General features: G+C 42.4%; 2 protein-coding genes, 1 long non-coding RNA gene and 1 pseudogene across 8 annotated transcripts in view; 1 reads left to right on the top strand and 3 right to left on the bottom strand.

The window, feature by feature from the left end:
• The window catches only part of Cpsf2 (cleavage and polyadenylation specific factor 2), a 32,218-nt gene extending 23,672 nt beyond the window's left edge, over window positions 1–8,546 (bottom strand). Inside the window, exons 1-3 of one of the 5 annotated variants that reach the window (XM_063261763.1) lie at window positions 8,265–8,546; window positions 5,851–5,942; window positions 5,501–5,737 (exon numbers count right to left, since the gene is read on the bottom strand). In XM_063261763.1, the coding sequence (XP_063117833.1) occupies window positions 5,501–5,521 (21 nt within the window). In that variant the 5' untranslated portion in view covers window positions 5,522–5,737; window positions 5,851–5,942; window positions 8,265–8,546. 5 annotated transcript variants of the gene reach the window in all.
• Window positions 5,028–13,426, top strand: Ndufb1 (NADH:ubiquinone oxidoreductase subunit B1). Of its 2 annotated transcripts, none has more exons than XM_056985555.2 (3): window positions 5,028–5,167; window positions 11,682–11,823; window positions 13,320–13,426. In XM_056985555.2, exons 2-3 carry the CDS (start codon window positions 11,687–11,689, stop codon window positions 13,354–13,356), a joined length of 174 nt encoding a protein of 57 aa, XP_056841535.1. In that variant the 5' UTR covers window positions 5,028–5,167; window positions 11,682–11,686; the 3' UTR covers window positions 13,357–13,426. The 2 variants fall into 2 exon arrangements, with proteins under 2 accessions (XP_056841535.1, NP_001389475.1); NM_001402546.1 differs by having other exon boundaries at window positions 5,099–5,167; window positions 11,679–11,823.
• Window positions 9,973–10,685, bottom strand: Llph-ps1 (LLP homolog, long-term synaptic facilitation factor, pseudogene 1; annotated as a pseudogene).
• LOC134479251 (uncharacterized) lies at window positions 12,280–20,932 on the bottom strand. The gene is made up of 2 exons (XR_010052329.1): window positions 20,149–20,932; window positions 12,280–13,234 (listed from the first exon to the last, which is right to left on the bottom strand). It is a non-coding gene; the product is annotated as an uncharacterized LOC134479251 (long non-coding RNA).
• Between the last annotated feature and the right edge of the window lie 64 nt (window positions 20,933–20,996).

The raw sequence follows: 20,996 nt of genomic DNA, 5'->3' as shown, positions 1-20,996 counted from the left end.
TCTACTCTGTAACAGTGTTCATAAATATAATTTTGAAGAGAATCTAGGCGATATTCTCCAAAGGCATCTTCTACCTTTCTTTTGAACACAAACTTGGGCTCCTATGCATGTTAGCAAGTATGCTAGCACTGAGCTAAATGTCTCACTAAATCTACTTCAGCTCTCACTTTATGAAATCAAACTCAAAGTGCTTGCAATAACTGAATGAATTCACATTAACTTTTACAGAAAGACCCAGACTTTAACAGATGAAAAGTATCTTTTAGGTCCTCGTGGTAAACCTGTATCTTTACCAGATTCATTACCTACTGATATTCCACCCAAAAATATAAAAAACGCAAATGTATTAAGTTCTTTATAAATCTTTTTAAAAAGTCTCCTGAATGTAATTGTAATTTATGTCTGTAGTGAGAATTTTGGTTTCTTAAAAAAAAAAAAAAAAAAGTTATGTCATGTGAATATGTTTTTGTTTTAATCCTGGGTGTGGGAGAAGAGGCTGCTACCCAGCGGGTGACTACCATTTGCTGAGTACACTAGCAGGGGTGTAATTTTTGCCAGCTGTGCATAGTTTACATTTGGAATTCTGGGGACTCTGGAGAAGATATAAATGGGAGAGCCTCCAGAGGGCCTGTGGTGGCTACTGCTGGTTCCTGTTGTAGTTTGTCAAGTGGTCCTGAGCAAAGACAGAGAAGCTGGAGATAACCTGACCACAAAGATTGGACTTGTGCCAAGGAACCCAATGCCCCAATGAGCAGGAAGTAGTCTTAAGAGGTCTACACTCCCTTTCCCTCTAACCTTTTTTCTCTACTGCCTAGTGTGGAAGGGTGGAAGGGATTAGGGAGTAATAAGGATTGTAAGGGAGGTAGATTTAAGAACCCAATAACGGGGCTGGAGAGATGGCTCAGCGGTTAAGAGCACTGACTGCTCTTCCAGAGGTTCTGAGTTCAATTCCCAGCAACCACGTGGTGGCTCACAACCATCTGTAAAGAGATCCGATGCCCTCTTCTGGTGTGTCTGAAGACAGCTACAGTGTACTTATATATAATAAATGAGTAAATCTAAAAAAAAAAAAAAAAAAAAGAACCCAATAACATGGCTAACAAACACACCAATATACTTCTAGTTCTGATTATGATTTAATTTCTGTCTTTAAGGCATAAGCAACAGAAGTGCATGCTTTTTTAGACAACTTTTCACTGTGAAGTCCTGCTGGTTGACAATATAGCCCAAATGGCCTCAGATTCTTAATCCTCCTGCCTCAGCCTCTAAAATGCTAGGATTCCAGGCATGTATAATTATGCCTGACCGTATATGTTCCATTTAAAAAGAGCACTTGCTTTCTTTTATAGAGGACCTAGGTTCACTTCCCAACCTCTACACAGTGGTTCACAATCATTCATAACCTCAGTTCCAGGGGCTCCAAAGCCCTAGACTCCAAAGGCACCAGGCACACGTGTATGCATGTGTTGCACATGTATACATACAGCCAAGAACTCATACACATAAAATAAATCTAAAAGAGAGCACATAAATTGTAAGGAGTTAAATTTACAAAAGGAATATAAAACATAAATAAGTAATTATGGGCCAAATTGGTTACAACCTGCTTCTATATACTGTTCAGTAAGTACCTTTAAAAAAAATCCTCAACCACTTCTGTTATTAAAGGAACTCAGATTACTTATTAAAGACTTATATGGTCAGGGCAGAGAGAGAGAGATGACATCTAATAGACTGGAATAACATCAGCTAAGATGAAAACTACAAAGCTAGAGGGTATCAGTGAAAAATTCAGCCGGGCGTGCTACCATAGACAGACAGACAGACAGACTGACCAAGTGGGCAAGACAGGCCCGGCAGAAGGCCCCTGGATACCCTGGACCTAGTGCTGTAGGCAATGCAGAAACGTTTACACAGGAAGAAGGCACGACGCAGGCGACTCTGAACTAATGGAAAATAGGCAGGTATGCATGACTGGACACCAACAGACCAAACACAGAGAAAGGGGAATTGCTTATTTACACTCAAATACCTCTCCACGGATCCTAAGACTAAATTTCTTTTGTCTCAACTGTATTTTTTAATTCCTTATCAATTAATTGGTTATTAGCTAAGTAACCAAGGCTGACAGTCTTCCGTGTATTTCTCTGGGACCATCTCCTATGGATTCTGGAGTGCTTCTCCCTCAGAGCATGTATGTACTATCCCTCTTCTGTCCTCACTGCAATACCTGGATGGCAGGCCTCATCGACTTATATTTGGGTTTCTCCATTCATTCCCCACAGCTTCCCTGCCCACCTCTACCTAGACAGAAATACTACTGCCAGAGTAATCTAAAACATCCCTACACACAACTACCCATAGTTCAAGTCTTTGAAGGAAGGGCTGGCAAGGTAGCTCAGTGGTTAACTTAAACCAGAGTTCAATCCCCTGCACCCCCCATTGGTGGAAGGAGAGTACCCACTCCACCAAGCTGTCTCTGACCTTCATTTGTACGCTGTGGCCATGTGTACCCATACCAGCACACATGTGCGCGCACACACACACACACACACACACACACGCACACACACAAACATGCTATGGTGAAATGATAGTTTAAAACAAACAAAAAGAAAACAACCTTAAAAAGTATCTACTGCTGGAGGGGGGAAAATAAAAACAAATAACTGAATGTTTTTACTGGCCAGCGAGGTGAGGAGTAACCAGAAGCTGCCTGACGTCAGCTTGCTATTCTCTCAAGGACTAGCTCAAATTTTGCCTCCTTACTCATCCTTCTCCCATTATTAGTCTAGACTAACGTGAGCCACGGATGTAATCTAAAATTTTTTCTCAGCCACATTTAAAGCAAAAAGAGGCAAGGCCTGATGTTTTAACAGTGTCAAGTCATCATCCCAACAGGCCATCATATAATGAGTCAGTTTACATTGTTTTTGCACTATGTACAGCGTGTACTTTCCAATGCATCCCTGTTCAAGCCAACCTTATTTCAAGTGCTCAGTGCTGCTAGTGGCTACGGTAATAGCAAAGGTCTAGACTCCAAAATCAGTGCTTCGGGCTGGGAAACATTATGTTGTTGCCACTGCTTAAGAGCAAAGTTGGCACCACCCTGTTTTTATGTACACGTCTCAGACTGACTTCAATGGTATCACCAACCATCATCCACCCACTACCAGCAAACTGGTAGTCACTATCGGAATCCTGTGTAGGTAGCATTTACTTCATTTCTCCAGGTCTTTCTTCTCCTTCCTCAATGGAGGTGCTTGTTGCCTAACCTGAATGGTTGAAATTTCATTTAGTTTTCATGACTCAGGTTGGTCCTCCATACCCTTATATGCCAGACCACCCTAAGAAATAAATACCTCATGCCCACTCCCTGCCAAGTGTGCACCAGCTTCCTGATAACTGAATGAAAGCCAAGCTCCAAGATAACTGAATGAAAGCCAAGCTCGCCACCTTCAGTCTTCACCAACCACTAGTTCACTTTTGTTTTGTTTCTTAAATCTCCCCCATAGTACCCAGCCTTCTCATGTTTTTAATCCCTTTTCTGCTCCCAGGCTTAGCAAATTCCTCTTGATCCAGCTCAGGTGCAGTCTTTTCATTGTTCCCAGGTAAAGCTTGATTACTTAGCACAAAGGAGTATTTTCGAACGGATTAATGTACCAAAGCGATCGTCTTCGCATCTCCCAAACCAAGCACAGTGCTCACAGCAATATAAATAAATGTGCGGAAAGCAATGAACTCACCATATCAGAAATTCCCCCAGGAATGTCTACCCAATTTGGACTACCTTTGCTTCATCCCGAATATATATCACATACTTGCTTTCTCAAGAATGATCGTGCACGGGGCTGGGGATTTAGCTCAGTGGTAGAGCGCTTACCTAGGAAGCGCAAGGCCCTGGGTTCGGTCCCCAGCTCCGAAAAAAAGAACCAAAAAAAAAAAAAAAAAAGAATGATCGTGCACGTTGAGGACAACCAATGAGAGATATGCAAAGAGGGATCTGGACTAGTCTTGGGATTTAGAGAGTGGGAGAAGTCTCTCTTTACTCGTACGGGTAAAGAGAGGCTTTGAAACAGGCAAGGGAGTTGTAAAATTAAAGGTTAGAGGGTAGGCACAGAAGATGCTTAAGTTTTCCCTGTCACTGGGGCCGGAGTACGGGGCTTGGAAATGGCCTGACTTCTGGTTTCCTGAAACGTATATAAGCAAGGAAAATAAGAATGGGATCTTGGGAATCAGTGATTGTGGAGGCACTAAGCGCGACGTTAATTCTAGCAAGGCGTGGCATAAACCTCTCAAGGGTCTTTGAAGTTAAGGAGCTAGGAGGGCACCTGGCCTCGTGGTCTCTGAACCCAAGATGGGAAAGGCACAGATGGGGAGGCTTGGGGAGTAAAGCGGCAACAGGGGAAGAGCCCAAGCAGGACTCCGATTAACTTTTAGTTCCAGAGGATGAAAGATCAGAGGAAATGGACAGAAGGAGGGCAAGGGGCAAAGGAGGAACCATAGGAGCGCTCCAAACACCCCGAGGCTTCAGCCTTCTCTTCCCCTTGCGGAACGCTTGTTCCAGGAACCACGGAGACGGACACAACCGAAACCGCGGGAGCGCGTCCGGGCGACACCGGGCCGATGCGGGAACCCAGCTCCTTGAGGGCCTCCTCCCAACCCGAGAAGGCTCCTTTCTTCTCCCATCCTCACCTGCCAGGTCAATCTCCCCCGGTACCGACCGCTGCCCTTCCCAACCCCTAGTGGAACGCAAGTCGGAGAGCGAGTAGACCTAGCGCGCGCTCAGCGGCGGAGAACAGCCGGCAGGAGCCTCTGTGTGGTGGCCGCCATCTTGGGCCTGAGCAGCGCGGCTGAGGCGGGCACGACCCGGGCGACACCATCTGTAGGGGTGGCGAGGAACCGGTTCAGGGAAAGTGACGGCGCCAAGCTCGCAAACCTTGTCAGCTTGGATCCAAGTTTTATCCAGAACCTATCACGATATTTAAAGCTCAAAATGTAGAGGACTCACTCGTGAGAAGGGAGAGAGAGGCGTCGATTGGCCATCGCCACCCCTCTCCTCAGGGCGGGCGCGGCGAGTGGCAGCTCCTTGGGTCACGGCTTCCGCCGTCGCCAGTGGCCTAGCTCCCTGCGGCTGTCCTTGGTCGCGCTTGACACCGGGCTGAAGGTGGGTCTGGGGACCCCAGTGCCACCCTCTGTGGTGGTGCAGGCGGGAGGGTTCTGGGGAACGCTCTCATGGAGGGGAAATCGGGGTCGCCTTCGGGTGACCTCTGCGCGCTGTCAGCTTCACACCTTTCACAGAGAATTCGCTATGCTAGCTTAATCAAAGCGTCTTTGGGGACGATCCGATGGCCTCGCTCTCGAGGGACTAGGAAGGGCTCTCAAGGATCCCATTCTTGAACCCACAGTAGGGAATGCAGCTCCTATCCAGAAGCAGGGAACATTCGCCCAGGCATCCGCCTCCTGGTTCAACTCTCCTAAACGTGAAACCCGCACTTACCCATTTGCCTTTTAAAAACATGGCTTTCTGCGTGGTTTCCAGCGTGTGTATGTCGTGTTCGCAAAGGTTTCATAGCTCCATGCATTCACTTGTTTTCCTTGGCTTAGGTGATACTTTGTAATACTTAATAAGGAACTGTGGGGTCCAGTCGGACACAAGGTATTGCCTCTTAAAAAGTCTACATGTTTCCAGCGTGAATCCAGAGTGACTCTCCAAAATAAGACGGCAGTTTGTTTTCTTGAAAAGGGAGAAGAAACTTGTGTTAGAGAAAAATATTAGGATATATGTGGGGTTTGTTGTTTTTTGTTTGTTTTTAAAAACAAAAGCTGGGTGTGGTAGTGCATGCCTACCAGTGCTCAGGAGGCAGAGGCATCTCTGTGAATTCGAGACTAGCTTGGTGTACATGTCTGTCTGTCTACATACACATACATACAGTTAGGCTCTGCAAAGAAGAAAGAAAAGGAGGAGTTATTAAATGTTAAATGTTTACCTCCGTACATAGGAGAGTAAGTAGAACATAATAGTTTTAAGCCATGTCAGGATACAGATTGCCTGGGTACTCTGCTAATCCTGACTCTTTACCCAGTAACTTAAAGCAAGTTACTTTACTGTAACTAAATTTGGTTTTCTTCATCTGAAAAAAAAAATGCTCCCAGTTTTGAGACGTTGTTACTTAACAAACCTGCAGTGTATGGTGAGGAGTATATGGATTAGTGATGACGCAGAAACACCTCTTCCATGTGGCCCACATCTGTAATTCCAACTACTTGTGAGGATGAGGCAGGGGGATAGTAAGTTTGAAGCCAGCCAGAGCTTCGCAGTAAGACTGTCTCAAGACAAAACAAAACAACAACAACAAAAAAAAAAAACCCAACCTGTTCAGTTCTAAGAAGCTTGCCCCCACCCCAAAAGGATCACTTTAAAATTAAAGAATAAATGACCAAGGCACAATGTGTGGCTCTGTGAGAATGTGTTTTTCAAAGACAGGATAATTCCTTAATGCCCTAAGATAAAACCTACTTTCCCTCTCCCTCTCCCCCTCCGCCTCCCCCTCCCCCTCTTCCCCCTCTCTCCTTCCTTTTCCCTCTTCCACTTCCCCCTCCCTCTCCCCTCTCCTTCTTTCCTGACAAGGTTTCTCTGTGTAGCCCAGGCTGGCATTGAACTCACAGAGATCCTCCTGTTTCTGCCTCCTGAGTGCTGGGATTAGTGCACCACCACTGCCCAGCTTCCCAGTTCTTTTGTTTTGTTTATCCCAATACTAAGCACCAGGCAGTGGTGCACAGGGGAGGCAGAGGCAGGCAGATTCCTGTGATCCTGGACAACCAGGGCCTCAAAGAAACGCTGTCTTAAAAAACAAATCAAAAATACTATAGCTGCTCCAAATTTCTGAGATAACAACAAAATTCTTCTTAAGGCCCCACAAACAAAACACCTGGAGCTAGGGAGATGGCTGGGCTCAGTAGTTCACAGTGCTTGCTGCTTTTCCAGAGGACCCGAGTTTGGACCCCAGCTCTCGGCTCACAACTCCAGCTCCAAAGAGCTCTGATGCCTTTGACCATCTTGGGTACCTGTACTCATGTTTAGGCACACACACATGTACAAAAAGTTTAATAAAAGTAAATTTGAAGCGCTAAAGACTATTAATGTGTGCTCTTCTAAGCAGCAGCCAGGAATATAGTCCTTAAAGCATTAATTGGCCCTATCCTCTTGGTAACATTGTTAGCCTACCCAACACCTGAAGTGAAGCTTTTCCAGGTCCTCACCACCTTCACCTATACTAGATGAAGCTCTATGGATTTAGCCCATGACCAAGATCCTCACTCTGTTTCTCTTACCCATTTTATGGAAACTCGTGCTGCCTCAAAGATGTCCACTTTTGCCCTCGCTGCTCATCTACTTGCAGACAAACATCTATGTAGATGATGTTCACTGCGTTGCTCCCCAAGCTAGTCGAGTATATACTGGAATATGAGAGGCCGCTCTAGGACAAAGATTTGTCATTTCCCCTTACAGATATTCCCTCATGGTGGCAGAGGCCAACCGTGGATTCTGTGAAGAATCTGTTTCTTAGTACTGTTGTCAGTATGCCTCCAGTGTGTGCGAGCCCTATGCGGCAAGAGGCCCATGAGGCTTACCTCTTGTCTTTTAGGTAGAGCCAGGCCAAACCCGTCGTGTAGAATTGGCAGGAGGAATGACTCATAGCCCACAGGTGGCTGTGAGCTGGGAAGCAGCACGTACTTGTTCATGCAGAAATGCTGTATAAACAATGGAGCGAAGGGCTTTAAAAAAACATTTGCATGTTTGTGTGTGCGTTTTCATGCCTGAGCACACTCACTGATGCAGGAGTTAGCAGACAACTTGGTGTCAGCTCTCCTTCCATTGTGTGAGTCCTAGGAATCAAGCTAGGGTCCTTAGACTTGATGGCCGGCACCTTTCCTTGCTGAGTCCATCTTTCTGGCCCTTAAGTTTGCAATAAGGACAGAAAGTGTAGGTGGCCACTGGGTTTGCCAAACTCAAACACAGTCTCATGAACACAGACATTGACTAGTATTTTGCAGTTGAGTGCTATTAAAAGTGACTTCGCAAACTTTGCAACGGTCTTTATCATCTCCGTACTTAACTGGCTCCAGTTTATAAAGGTAATCAGTTCACTTGTTGAGTTCTTGGTTAACATTTCAAGAAATACTTTAAATGCAGATGATGCTGCTTAATAAAGGGTAAGAGAACAACTTTCTTATAGAAAATGAAGATTGGCTTTACTTACATTTAAATCTCCAAGAAGCGTTTGTATTCAAGCCAGTGGGTGAGTTCTGGAGTCTATACGAGTCTATAAGTGGCAAGAGCCCCATAGTCCTAACTCCTCTCTTTCCTGATAGAGTCAGATCAAATCAGTCTCTCAGAGTGCCAGTAGAAATGGCTGTTATTCCAGCTTCACCTTGGAGGTTAAGCAGAGTCTCTAGTTTAAAAAGGACTCCCCAGGTGGTTCTGATGGATAGGTAAGGTAGAGAATTCCAGCTGTAACTAGGCAACAGGCTACAACAAAACTAACAGATGGCTAAGGTGTGAATATATGTTTATCTCATGTGTGCTACATAATACTTTTAGAGATCAGTGATGTTCAAACTGGAATTCCCTATGTGAAAATGTTATGAACTATATAGTAACTGCAACGTTTAACTTAATGGTTACAGTCTAACACTGGCTTTAGGAACTAGATTCTTAAAAATTTGAGAAATAATTAGAAATGTGTTAGTATAGAGACCAATTCAGATAAAGCAAGAATGTAATCTGTGAACACAGATTAAGCACTCTTGCTGGCAGTAATAATGCACTGCTTCTCTAGGGTGGACATGTCCTCTCAACCATTGTACGTGGTATATTCATTCACATGTGGATGTGGTTTTATTTCATCAGTGTATGCAAATCTTCACAGAAAATTGGCAATTCAGTGGTGTTTTTATTGAATCCAGCACACTTTTGCTATTTTTTACTTGATTGCCAGTTCTGTTCTTCATCTGCCTTTTGTAAAGTGTTAAAAACTAAAAAGCACTTAAATAACCAGAACTATCAGCTCAAAAGGAAGGGAAGTGTGCTGGGATACAGGAGGCATTGTTTGGAGAGAACTGAATTTGAACAGCAGCTTGCAATTAATAGCTATTGAGCTAAGTTGTTTTCTAAATGTATTTTATGTGTATGCCTGTTTTGTCTGCATGGATGTATGTATGTGTCAGTATACCACATAAGTGAGAGGTCATGGGATCCTCTGAAACTGAAGTTACGGATGGTTGTGAGTTGTGTGTAGGTACTGGGAACAGACCCTACATCCTTGAAAGAACAAGTGCTTTAACCACTGAGCCATCTCTTCAGCCCCAAGTTAAGCTGTTTTTGTATCCATATAAAGTGAGGAGTTATACATTCTATATAGAAATATGATAACTTAGTATCTAGTACCCATTCTATAAATTCTTTTTTCTTTTATGGTAATTTAATTTTTTTGATCTTGTGGCATTGTTTTCTTTTCAGTTTTTTATCCTACAAAAACAATTTTTTTTTCTCCACACAAAATATAGTTTATTATGAATTATCAAAAATAAGCAATTCAAGTAAGCACCACTTGTAAAGTCCACCGATGTCCTTTGTAGACTTTCAGTTATTAGTGGGTGGGAAGCTTGTGCATGTGAATGAGGGGGTGACAGTGAAGGCCACAAGAGGGCACATCCCTGGGAGCTGGTTTTCAGTCACCCACCCAACAAACAGAAGTTGAGTCCTCCTGAGCCCCTTGATACCCTATTTTTTTAATATGACGATCTCAAGCTTTCTGTCCAAACTCTGTTGATATAAGTACGCTTACTCTGAGGCACTAAGTATAATGGCCATTTTGTAACATCAAATAACTAGACTCATGCTCACAAGATTGAGGTGTCTCACAATACTCCATATCAGGCAGTATCCAATCACAACTTCACGTAACCTTTTATCAAAGACATTTTATTCAAGTTCCCAAAACGAAGGAGTTATTTTGGCTTTGAATTATAGAACTAAGTTCAAACTAAAATATGAAAACAAATAGCTTCTGGATTTTTGTTTGTTTGGTTGTTTTTTTCAAGACAGGGTTTCTCTAGAGTTACTCTGTAGACCAGGCTGGCCCCGAATTCAGAGATCCACCTGCCTCCGCCCCCTGAGCGCGGGGGTTAAAGGGGTGCACCAGCACGTCTGCCTCCCTTTCCAGTCTTTAAGAGTCTACCAGGCCAGGCCCTTGGCGGCCTTTGCTTTGCTTTTCCCCCCGTTTCTTTTCTCTCTTGGCCTTCAGTCTTTTTCTTTGCCTCTGGTTCATCCATACTGGGTACTGGCCATGCTGGTCTAGAAGAGTCTTTTTGTTTCTCTTAATTTCAGTTTCCATTTTCATGTCATCCTTTTCATCATCCACAGCGACATCACACTGCATTTTCTCCTGGTAATGTTTGGGTACCACCACAGTGGCTATTTCTTCAACATCTTTCATTAAAGCATCGCCGTCAACTTTGAGGATACTTTTGAGTCTGTTAAGTTCCCTTGGCGCATTCTTCTTTCTCTTCTCAGCGCGCATCTTCCTTTTCCACTTACTCCGCAAGCTTTTAGCCATGCTTTGCCTGAGATACACGACCGCACACCACGAGTGGGACACCAACCCCAAAAACAATTTTTAATAAATGTATCTTTACTCAAAAATTCCACTACTAGTAAAATATTAAATTTGCATTGCATTATGAGAACAGTTTTTGTAGATAAATTTAAAATCTTCCATTATAATTTCCAGTATCCTTTTTTATTGTTTATTTGTGTGTGTGTGTGTGTGTGTGTGTGTGTGTGTGTGTGTGTAAACACAAGGGTCAGAGTACAACCTGTAGGAGTGGTTCTCTCCCTCAATGATGTATGTGGGTTCTGGAAATTGAACTCAGTCAGGCTTGGCAGTAAGTGCCTTCATCCAAAAAGCCACTACACTGCCCTGAGCACAGTGAATCTTATATTAACCGTTATCATTTAATCTTCAATGAAGTTTTTTTGTTTGTGTTGTTTTTCGACACAGCTTTTCTCTGTGTAGCTCGGCTGTCCTGGAACTCGATCTGTGGACCAGGTTGGCCTCAAACTCAGAGATCTCCTGCCTCTGCCTCCAGAGTGCTGGGATTAAAGGTGTCTGCCACCACTGCCAGGTTTTCAGTTAAGGTTTAATTACTTTCTGATGCCAAGCAAACCTAAAGAGGCTCATACTTTTAACAAGTCTCATAACAGGAAGCTATCTTCCTGTTTCAGATGCAATTCAAAAGATGACTTGTTTTAAGCCAGGTGTGGTTGTTTACGCCTATAATCTGAGTACCAGGAAGGCAGCCAGGAGCTTCTTTTGCAGGTTCAAGGTTCGCCTCATGTACATGATGGGTTCCAGAATATAACTGTAGTAAAATGAAGCCTGTCTCAAAAAAAAAAAAAATCTCCAAACCAAAGTGTACTTATTAACATGTTAATTGTACATATCAGTAGAATTCCTGTTCATATAGCATGCATTGATTGTATCCACTCTTCTTCCACCCTGGTTTCCCTCTGCAGTTTATTGTTCCCAGCCCATAGTAGTCCCCGCCTACCATTTATTTGAGTATTTCGAAGACAGTTGCGTTTTGCATATAATTTTTTTTTTCTGTTTTAGCAGTCAAGATGACCTTACTCCAGCTTGTGCGTGAGCACTGGGTTCATATACTCGTCCCTATGGGATTCGCCTTTGGATATTATCTAGACAGGAAGGATGATGAAAAGCTCACTGCCTTCCGGAATAAGAGTATGCTATTTCAAAGGTTAGTTCATGGCAGCTTTGAGGAGTTCTGTCTCTTTTGTTCCAAACAAAGAAGTGGTTTTTTTTTCCTACTCTAATGGTTGGCAGTCAAGTGATACTTCAGGTTTGTCATTTAGTCGTTGGATGAAACAATGATCGCCAGTGATACTTCAGGTTTGTCATTTAGTCGTTGGATGAAACAGTGATCGCCAGTGATACTTCAGGTTTGTCATTTAGTCGTTGGATGAAACAGTGATGGCCTCTGGAGTGTAAACAATCTGTACTTTAAATCTAGCCATTTCAGATCTTTGAAAGTTTCGCTTTTTTATTAATTTTTTCAGCTAATATACAAAATAACTTTAAAAAACCTATTATTTATGTGTGTCGCGTGTGTGTGGGTGCCCCTGTAGGTCAGAAGATGGGATTGGATCCCCTGGAGCTGTAGTTATAGGTGGTTGTGAGCCTCCCCAGTGCGGATGACCTCGGAGTGCTCATAACCACTGAGCCATTTTCCAGTGCCCTCATTCTGGCACCGTCCTAACAAGCATGCATCTGTCCTTTTCAGTCCCCGTCACGGGCTCCCTTCCTCTCCAAATGGAGTCCCTTCTGTTTCATGTCACATGTTTAAACCTAGACTTTTGCATGTAACAGAAAACATGCAGTGTTTTGTCTTTTTTAAAATTACCCTTTATTGCTGCCCTCTTCCTTGAGGCCTTCCCTGTGCGTATTCCCTTCTGCAAAGTCAGAAGTTTTAAAACTTAAAGAGTATGTTTTAATGTAGAAACAAAATTCAAGCCAGCTGCCCCAAACCTATCATACACACTTTCATATGTGTTACGGTATGCTGACTTGACACGGCTGAAATGAATGGTGCTTTACATATGGCAACTGAGTAGGAACACCCACCAGCTTACCTGAGCCGAAAATGGCTAACAAGACCAGATAGTGTAGCCATCTGCCAATGGGTATAGCTGTCTACCCTCAAGGGGCATAAAGACTGAGTAGCATCCAGTGTCACTTTGCAGGTGTGTAATTCACACGTCCAGCATTTAAGAAAGATGAAAGAAGCTATAAAGGATCTAGGAACCATTAAGTGCAGACAGAAGAACAGAGCTGTCGTGTAAACTAAGAAATTACAGTTCTTTAAACGGGGAAAGACAGGCAGTAAAAGTTTGAGGGTGGAATGAATGAGTGGATATAATGAATCTAATGTAAGTCTTAGTCAATTTGATAGAATATAAACAAATATAAAGTTCTGGCCCTTTAATAATTTTTATTTACCATGGCGACTTAGAGATGGCTTAGGGATTAAAAGCCTTTGCTGCTCTTGAGGAGGACCAAGGTTTGGTTCATAATACCCACATGGTGGCTTTCAATTGACTGTAAGTCCAGTTCCAGGAAATCCAATGCCCTCTTCTGGCTTGCTAGAGCACCTGCAAATATAAGGCACACACATAAAATAAAATTTTAATATCTCTAAAGTTTGTTTACTGTTTTTCCTTATTTCTTTTCATACAGGGAACTGAGGCCCAATGAAGAAGTTACTTGGAAGTAAAAACGGATTAAATCACAGAATGTTCACATTTTAAAAGTTATTGGAGAAATAAAAAAAGTTTATTATTTAATTAGAAGAATTTAAAGTGTGATTCTTTTTATACCTTTTATTTATTTTTAAAGACTTGTTTATTTCATGTATATGAACACACTAGCTGTCTTCAGACACACCAGAAGAGGGCATCAGATCTCATTACAGATGGTTGTGAGCCACCATGTGGTTGCTGGGAATTGAACTCAGGACCTCTTCTTTTTGTTTTTTTGTTTTTTTTTTTCCGGAGCTGGGGACCGAACCCAGGGCCTTGCGCTTGCTAGGCAAGTGCTCTACCACTGAGCTAAATCCCCAAACCCGAACTCAGGACCTCTTAAAGAGCAGTTGGTGCTCTTAACCACTGAGCCATCATCTTTCCAGCTGCCTTATACCTTTTACTGCGCTAACCATTTATATCCTTTTTATGTTCTGTTGAGGTAACCTTCAAGTATTAGGCACAAGTAGCTACTGAGGCCAGGTGTGCTAGTCAAACCTTTAACCTGGGCTCTCAGTAGGCAGAAGCAGAAATATTGCTGTCAATTCAACACCAGCCTGATTTACATAGCAAGTCTAGGCCAGCCAAGGATATCAAGACCCTGCCTCAAAAATCAAAAACGACTAAATTGAGCACATCATTGTATACATAGGTATCCCATTTATTATTAGCATTTAATTTTCTGTTTCTCCTTTTGGAATAGTGTTATTAAGCCATAACTACCATTTCCCCCTCATATTTTCAGTGTGTCCTTTAGAAATCCGTGTGTTATCTCCACCGTGAAGCATTAAGAGAACAGAAACTTCTTAGACTACTGTGTAAAAATGGGCTTCTCAATCTACAGATTCAATGCAATCCCCATCAAAATTCCAATTCAATTCCTCATAGAGTTAGAACAGTTTGCAAATTCATCTGGAATAACAAAAAAGCCTGGGATAGCTAAAATCATCTTCAACAATAAAAGGACTTCCGGGGGATTCACCATCCCTGACCTCAAGCAGTATTACAGAGCAATATTGATAAAAACTGCATGGTATTGGTACAGAGACAGACAGACCAATGGAATAGAATTGAAGACCCAAAAATGAACCAACACACCTATGGTCACTTGATTTTTGACAAAGCCAAAACCATCCAATGGAAAAAAGATAGCATTTTCAACAAGTGGTGCTGGTTCAACTGGAGGTCAGCATGTAGAAGAATGCATATCAATCCATTCTTATCACCCTGTACTAAGCTTAAGTCCATGTGGATCAAGAATCTCCACATCAAACCAGATACACTCAAACTAATAGAAGAAAAAAAGGGAAGAATCTCGAATACATGGGCACTGGAAAAAATTTCCTGAACAGAACACCAATGGCTTATGCTCTAAGATCAAGAATCAAAAAATGGGATCTCATAAAGCTACAAAGCTTCTGTAAGGCAAAGGACACTGTTAGGACAAAACGGCAACCAACAGATTGGGAAAAGATCTTTACCAATCCTACAACTGATAGAGGGTTAATATTCAAAATGTACAAAAAAACTAATGAAGTTAGACTGCAGAAAGACAATCCTATTAAAAAATGGGGTACAGAGTTAAAGAATTCACAGCTGAGGAATATCAAATGGCTGAGAAACACCTAAAGAAATGTTCAACATCCTTAGTCATCAGGGAAATGCAAATCAAAACAACCCTGAGATTCCACCTCACACCAGTCACAATGGCTAAGATCAAAAACTCTGGCGACAGCAGATGCTGGCAAGAATGTGGAAAAAGAGGAACATTCCTCCATTGTTGGTGGGATTGCAGACTGGTACAACTATTCTAGAAATCAGTCTGGAGGTTCCTCAGAAAATTGGACATTGCATTACTGAGGACCCAGCTATACCTCTCCTGGGCATATACCCAAGAGATGCTCCAACATACAACAAAGACACATGTTCCACTATGTTCATAGCAGCCTTATTTATAATAGCCAGAAGCTGGAAAGATCTCAGATGCCCTTCAACGAGGAATGGATACAGAAAATGTGGTACATCTACATAATGGAGTACTACTCAGCTATCAAAAAACAATGACTTTATGAAATTCACAGGCAAATGGAATGAACTAGAAAATACCATCCTGAGTGAGGTAACCCAACCACAGGAAAACACATGGTATGCACTCATTAATAAGTGGACATTAGCCCAAATGCTTGAACTACCCAAGATGCACAGACCACACGAAATTCAAGAAGGATGACCAAAATGAGATGCTTCACTTCTTTTTTAAAAGGGGAACAAAAATACCCATAGGAAGGGATAGGGAGGCAAAGTTTAGAACAGAGACTGAAGGAATGGCCATTCAGAGCCTGTCCCACATGTGGCCCATACATATATAGCCATCAAAACTAGATAAGATGGATGAAGCTAAGAAGTACAGGCTGACAGGAACCAGATATAGATCTCTCCTGAGAGACACAGCCAGAATAATGCCATTCAGAGGTGAATGCCAGCAGCAAACCACTGAACTGAGGATGGGACCCCCGTTGGAGGAATTAGAGAAAGGACTGAAGGAGCTGAAGGAGCTTGCAACCCCATAAGAACAACAATGCCAACCAACCAGAGCTTCCAGGGCCTAAGCCACTACCCAAAGACTATACATGGACTGACCCTGGGCTCCAACTGCATAGGTAGCAATGAAAAGCCTAGTAAGAGCACCAGTGGAAGGGGAAGCCCTTGGTTCTGCCAAGGCAGGACTCCCATTGAATGGGATTGTTGGGGGTCAGTAATGGGTGGATGGGGAGGGGAACATCCATATAGAAGGGGAAGAGGAGGGACTATGGGGCCGATGGACTGGAAACTGGGAAAGGGAATAACATTTGAAATGTAAATAAGAAATACCCAATTCAATAAAAATGGGAAAAAAGTATTTTTTTAAAAAAAGAAAGAAAAGAAAAGAAATGGGCTTCTGAGGGGTGATTAGGTTTAGACCAGACAAATAGACTGCCACATGTTATTGAATTCCTGGTGACCTTAGAAAAGATGTATCTGTATTTGCTGTGTGATACCTTATACCAGGCAGGTATCAGGACTGGCAACAAGGTCAACACTGGATGTGGCCCTGGACCTTGAAATTTCAGAATTGTGAACAAAACCAACCTCTTTATTATTGTCTGGCTTCCAGTACCTGGTAATAGTCTATGGAGACTAAGAAAGTGTTCTTCTAGGGAACTCTGAAGGATGATGCTAGGTTTTTGTTTGGTAAAATCATAGCTAAAAATTAGATTAGGCAATGATTTTCCAAAGACAGAACAGCATTATTTTTTTAAAAGACCAGCAAATTATATTTAATCAAAAGTTAAAACTTACTCTTTTAGGGGTGGAGGTCCATACAGCCCAGACAGTGGTAGGGCTGTTTTGGATAGTCCATCTAACTATTCGTCTAACATAGCCTTTGTGTGTGGATTCCCTCAGCCTGCTTTTTTTGTTTGTTTTGTTTTAGGCTTTGTGTTATCATATTTATCAGTGCTTCATTTGTTTAATGGCTAAACCCTCCTTGTCTGGTGTTGTGTGACCTCCTGGGGAGATGTGAACCAACACTTGTTCATCCTAGACAAGGGCACTAACATCAGACCAAAGAGTTATTCTATCCAAGTCTGTCTTGATGAACCAGTAAGCTTACTGGGGTTACTTAAAGGAGCATGGGTGACTGAAAAGCAGCTCTAACACTAAAAAGCGCATCTCAACACAGGCAACAACTTACAAAAACTGTCATCTACAGGCAGCCCCACTGAAGAGTATCCTATCCTGACCCCCGGGATTTTATTGCTTATAGAACCTTGGGGAAAGGCTTGTTTGTCTTGAAAACTTTGGTGTCTCTGGAGTTTCATGAGCTTCCTTAGCTCTGGAGCCTTGCATACTTCTGTTTCTAGGAGGGAAGTTTCCACTTTTGAGAAAATTACTAAAATGTGCACGGACCACATCATATATCCATATCCATTTACCAGATATTGGACACTGGGTTTTTTCTACTTATTACTCTCTCTCTCTCTCTCTCTCTCTCTCTCTCTCTCTCTCTCTCACACACACACACACATACACACACACACATATATACATATACATATACATATATATATATATATATATATATATATATATATATATATAATCATGCATATAAATGGGTAACAGTGAAAACCTGGTCACAGATAGGACAAAATACTGGCAAGCACAAGAAAACATGGAATATATCAAGAATCCTAATGACCTAAAATGGATGAAATGATACGGCTGTTGTCTTAGTCAGGGTTTCTATTCCTGCACAAACATCACAACCAAGAAGCAAGTTGGAGAGGAAAGGAGTTATTCAGCTCACACTTCCACATTGCTGTTCATCACCAAAGGAAGTCAGGACTGGAACTCAAGCAGGGTAGGAAGCAGGAGCTGATGCAGAGGCAGAGGCATGATGGTATGGCTTGCTTCTCCTGGCTCGCTCAGCTTGCTTTCTTATAAAACCCAGGACTACCAGTCCAGGGATAGCACCACCCACAATGGGCCCTCCCACCCACAACGGGCCCTCCCACCTTTGATCACTAATTCAGAAAATGCCTTACAGCTGGATCTTATGGAGGCATTTTCTCAATAAAAGAAAAGTTGGCGAGATTTATATTTTCGAAAAGACACTGCCAATGCCATGAACTGGACATATTAAGGTGGAATCAATTCATAGTTCTGGGGACGGGACTACACAAGAGTCCATATGGTTTGAACTTAGCAGTGGCAATATAACAAGGGGAGAGGGTGTGGGAGACAGATACACAGTATATAGACTGAAGGGAAGAACAAAGTGTAACAGTTACAGGAAGGGAATCACAAGTGAGTCTCCAGCTTTAGTGCTATCACCTAAATTGTGTCATCTCCAAAGTTTACAGGTTGAAAGGTGTATTAATATTAAGAGGATATGAATGTGTCCTGGTCATAAGAGTAGAGCTTTCCTCTAGAAGAGAACCACATGCTCTTAACCATGGAGTCATCTTTCCAACCCTTTGGTTACCTTTTAAATAAGTGTGTCCTTATAAAGGAGGCTGAAGGGAGCTTGTCCTCTTCACGCTTCTGCCACATGAAGACATGCAAAAGGCACAGTAATAATAATAATAAAAAAGCCTCCCAAGACATTGGTCTGCTCTAGCCTTCACCTTGGACACCCTAGTCTCCATAAATGAGCAGTAAATCTCTGATAGTAATTTACCCAGTGCAGACATTTATAGCAGCCCAGCTTCATTTACTCACTTGAACAATTATATCTTTAAAAAAAAACACTAGAAAACATAGTTTTCATTTTCTTATTAGGAGGCTGTATTTTCCTGGTTAAGCCACAATTCCTTAAGCACATGGGCTATTCCCATGTTGTGTGACACTGTTCCTGGGGAACTGTGAACAAACATCTACTCAGAGAACTGATAACAGGCCAAAGTAAGGATACCATTAAAGTCCAATTTGGTGAACCAATTGAGTCTTATTGAGATTACTTACAGGAACAGAAATGACACCAAAACCCACTCCAGCATGACAACAGCCCACAAAAGCTGGAAACATGGATCACACTACACAACTTGCAGGTAGCTCTTCAGGGTGGAGTGTCCCTTACAGGTAGCTTGGCTGGTCTCTGCTTCTTCTAGGCAACTCTGCTTGTTGGAGAGTGTCTCTCAATAGTCCTACTGTTTATATATGCTTGGGGAAGGAGGAGCCTAGTGAATCTTGTCGGTTTCAGGGACTTCCAGAAGTCTCATACTTGTTTACTTTCTGAGCTTAAGATGCCCTTCTGTAAGACTGACTGTTTTTCCTGTCCTTAGAATATTCTATGATCTCACTAGCTTCGTTACAAGGTGGACTTCATCTCCCTTTAGAATATTCTGTGTGGTAAGGAGTTTCCCTCCAATATGGACAGTTCTATTTCTTGTTTTATCCCCAGAGGAAATTGCATACAAAATATTCAACAATATGGCACCCCTTTGATTAGCTAGCTGGTCTTTACTGGCAGTCTTCAGTTTCTTGCCTCTCACTTCCTTTGTTTTCTTGAACTTGTCTCACAAAAATGATCTCAACATAAAACTGAGCGGTCTCATGAGTCTTTATGCCCCTGGACTTCCTGGCAGCATGTAACACTGGCTGGGCCTTGCAGTTCAGTATGTTCATTAGCATTTGCACCCTTCTTGCCTACTGCTCTATCTTCAGGGCTTAGTTCTTGATCCTCTTTTCAATCTCTTGCTTTTCTCTAAGATTATGTTCAGTCTTGATGATTTTAGTTACCTTGTGTTTTACATTTTTTCTTTATATTTTATGTGTATAAGTGCTTGCCTGCCTGCATGTATGTGTGTCACCGTACCTACTAGGTATGTTGCAGAAGCATCAGATCCCCTGAATCTGGAGATACCAAATTCTGTGAGCCTCTATGTGGGTTCTGAGAATCAAACCCAGGTCCTCTACAAGAGAAGTGGCAAATGCTCTTAACCTCATAGCCAGTTACCTTCTAAATTGCAATGAATCTCACCTCACAGCTCAAAACAGCTTCTGTAAACTCCAGGCCAGACATCTATTACTCACAAAAGTACCTTATGTTGCACAGACATTTAAACTCATTATTCCCCAAATTAAACCCTTGTCTTCCCTTCCCAAGACCCTGCTCATTCTGCACAGTATTTCTGGTTGGAGTATTACTCCTTCTTTAGGTGGTACCTACAGCAGACACCCACAAATCTTTCCTAACAATAACCCCTTTCACCCCAGTTCCTCACCAAAGTCTTCTGAGTCTGCTTCCTGAAACTTCAAATTGGTCTCTCTCCATTCTCAAATCACTACTGGAGTTCTGACCACCATTGTCTCCTCATTTCTCCCAAAATGCCTTTCAAGTATTCTGTTCCCCAGTGATCTTCTAAAATTCTAATTTGACCCCATGTCTCTAGTTTTGAAAATCTGTAACCTCCTGTAGGTTTTTTGTTTGTTTTGTTTTGTTTTTGGTTGGGAGGTGGCGGGCAGGATCGTCCTAGAAACCCTGGTTACAGGCTGCCACAGTCCAACACAACATACTCCTCCTACCTTCAGGTGCAAGGATTAGGAGAATGAGTCTTTGTACCCAGTTTCTTTGCTGACTTTGAAGAACCTAAAATGGTTCCACCACACAAGATCCGCGCCCAAATAACACTTAATCTTTGTCAATCCCTCCCCCACCCCCGGCGCGAGCCACTCAACATTTTACTGGACTTTTCACTTCCCCATCGACGCTTCCTCCTTCAGATATTGTACATTTATCCTGGGACCTGATACTCATTCCGACAGGCAACTGTGTTGGACACTGTGCTATTCTAATTTCTTAGTGCCTACATTTCTTCATTTGTATAATAATATTACAACATACACACACATCAAAAATGCCGCATTAAATCGCACTTAGAAGTGGACTATTATAAGTCAGCCCTAACTAAATACTAGCTATAGTTTTCACACAAATACTAGGTATTGGGAGAATGCCTTTTTTGGAATGAGGTTTTCAGTGGGAGAGGAGGTATTACACGTAGTTGAGCAGAAAGTACCAAAAAAGGTGGAAATGGAGAAAAAAAAAAGAACCTAAAACCTGGCTGCGAGG

This window comes from Rattus norvegicus, chromosome 6, assembly GCF_036323735.1.
Source record: "Rattus norvegicus strain BN/NHsdMcwi chromosome 6, GRCr8, whole genome shotgun sequence".
Lineage (NCBI taxonomy): Eukaryota > Metazoa > Chordata > Mammalia > Rodentia > Muridae > Rattus > Rattus norvegicus.
Note: the sequence above shows the minus strand (reverse complement) of the source record. Positions and strands in the feature narration are given on the sequence as shown.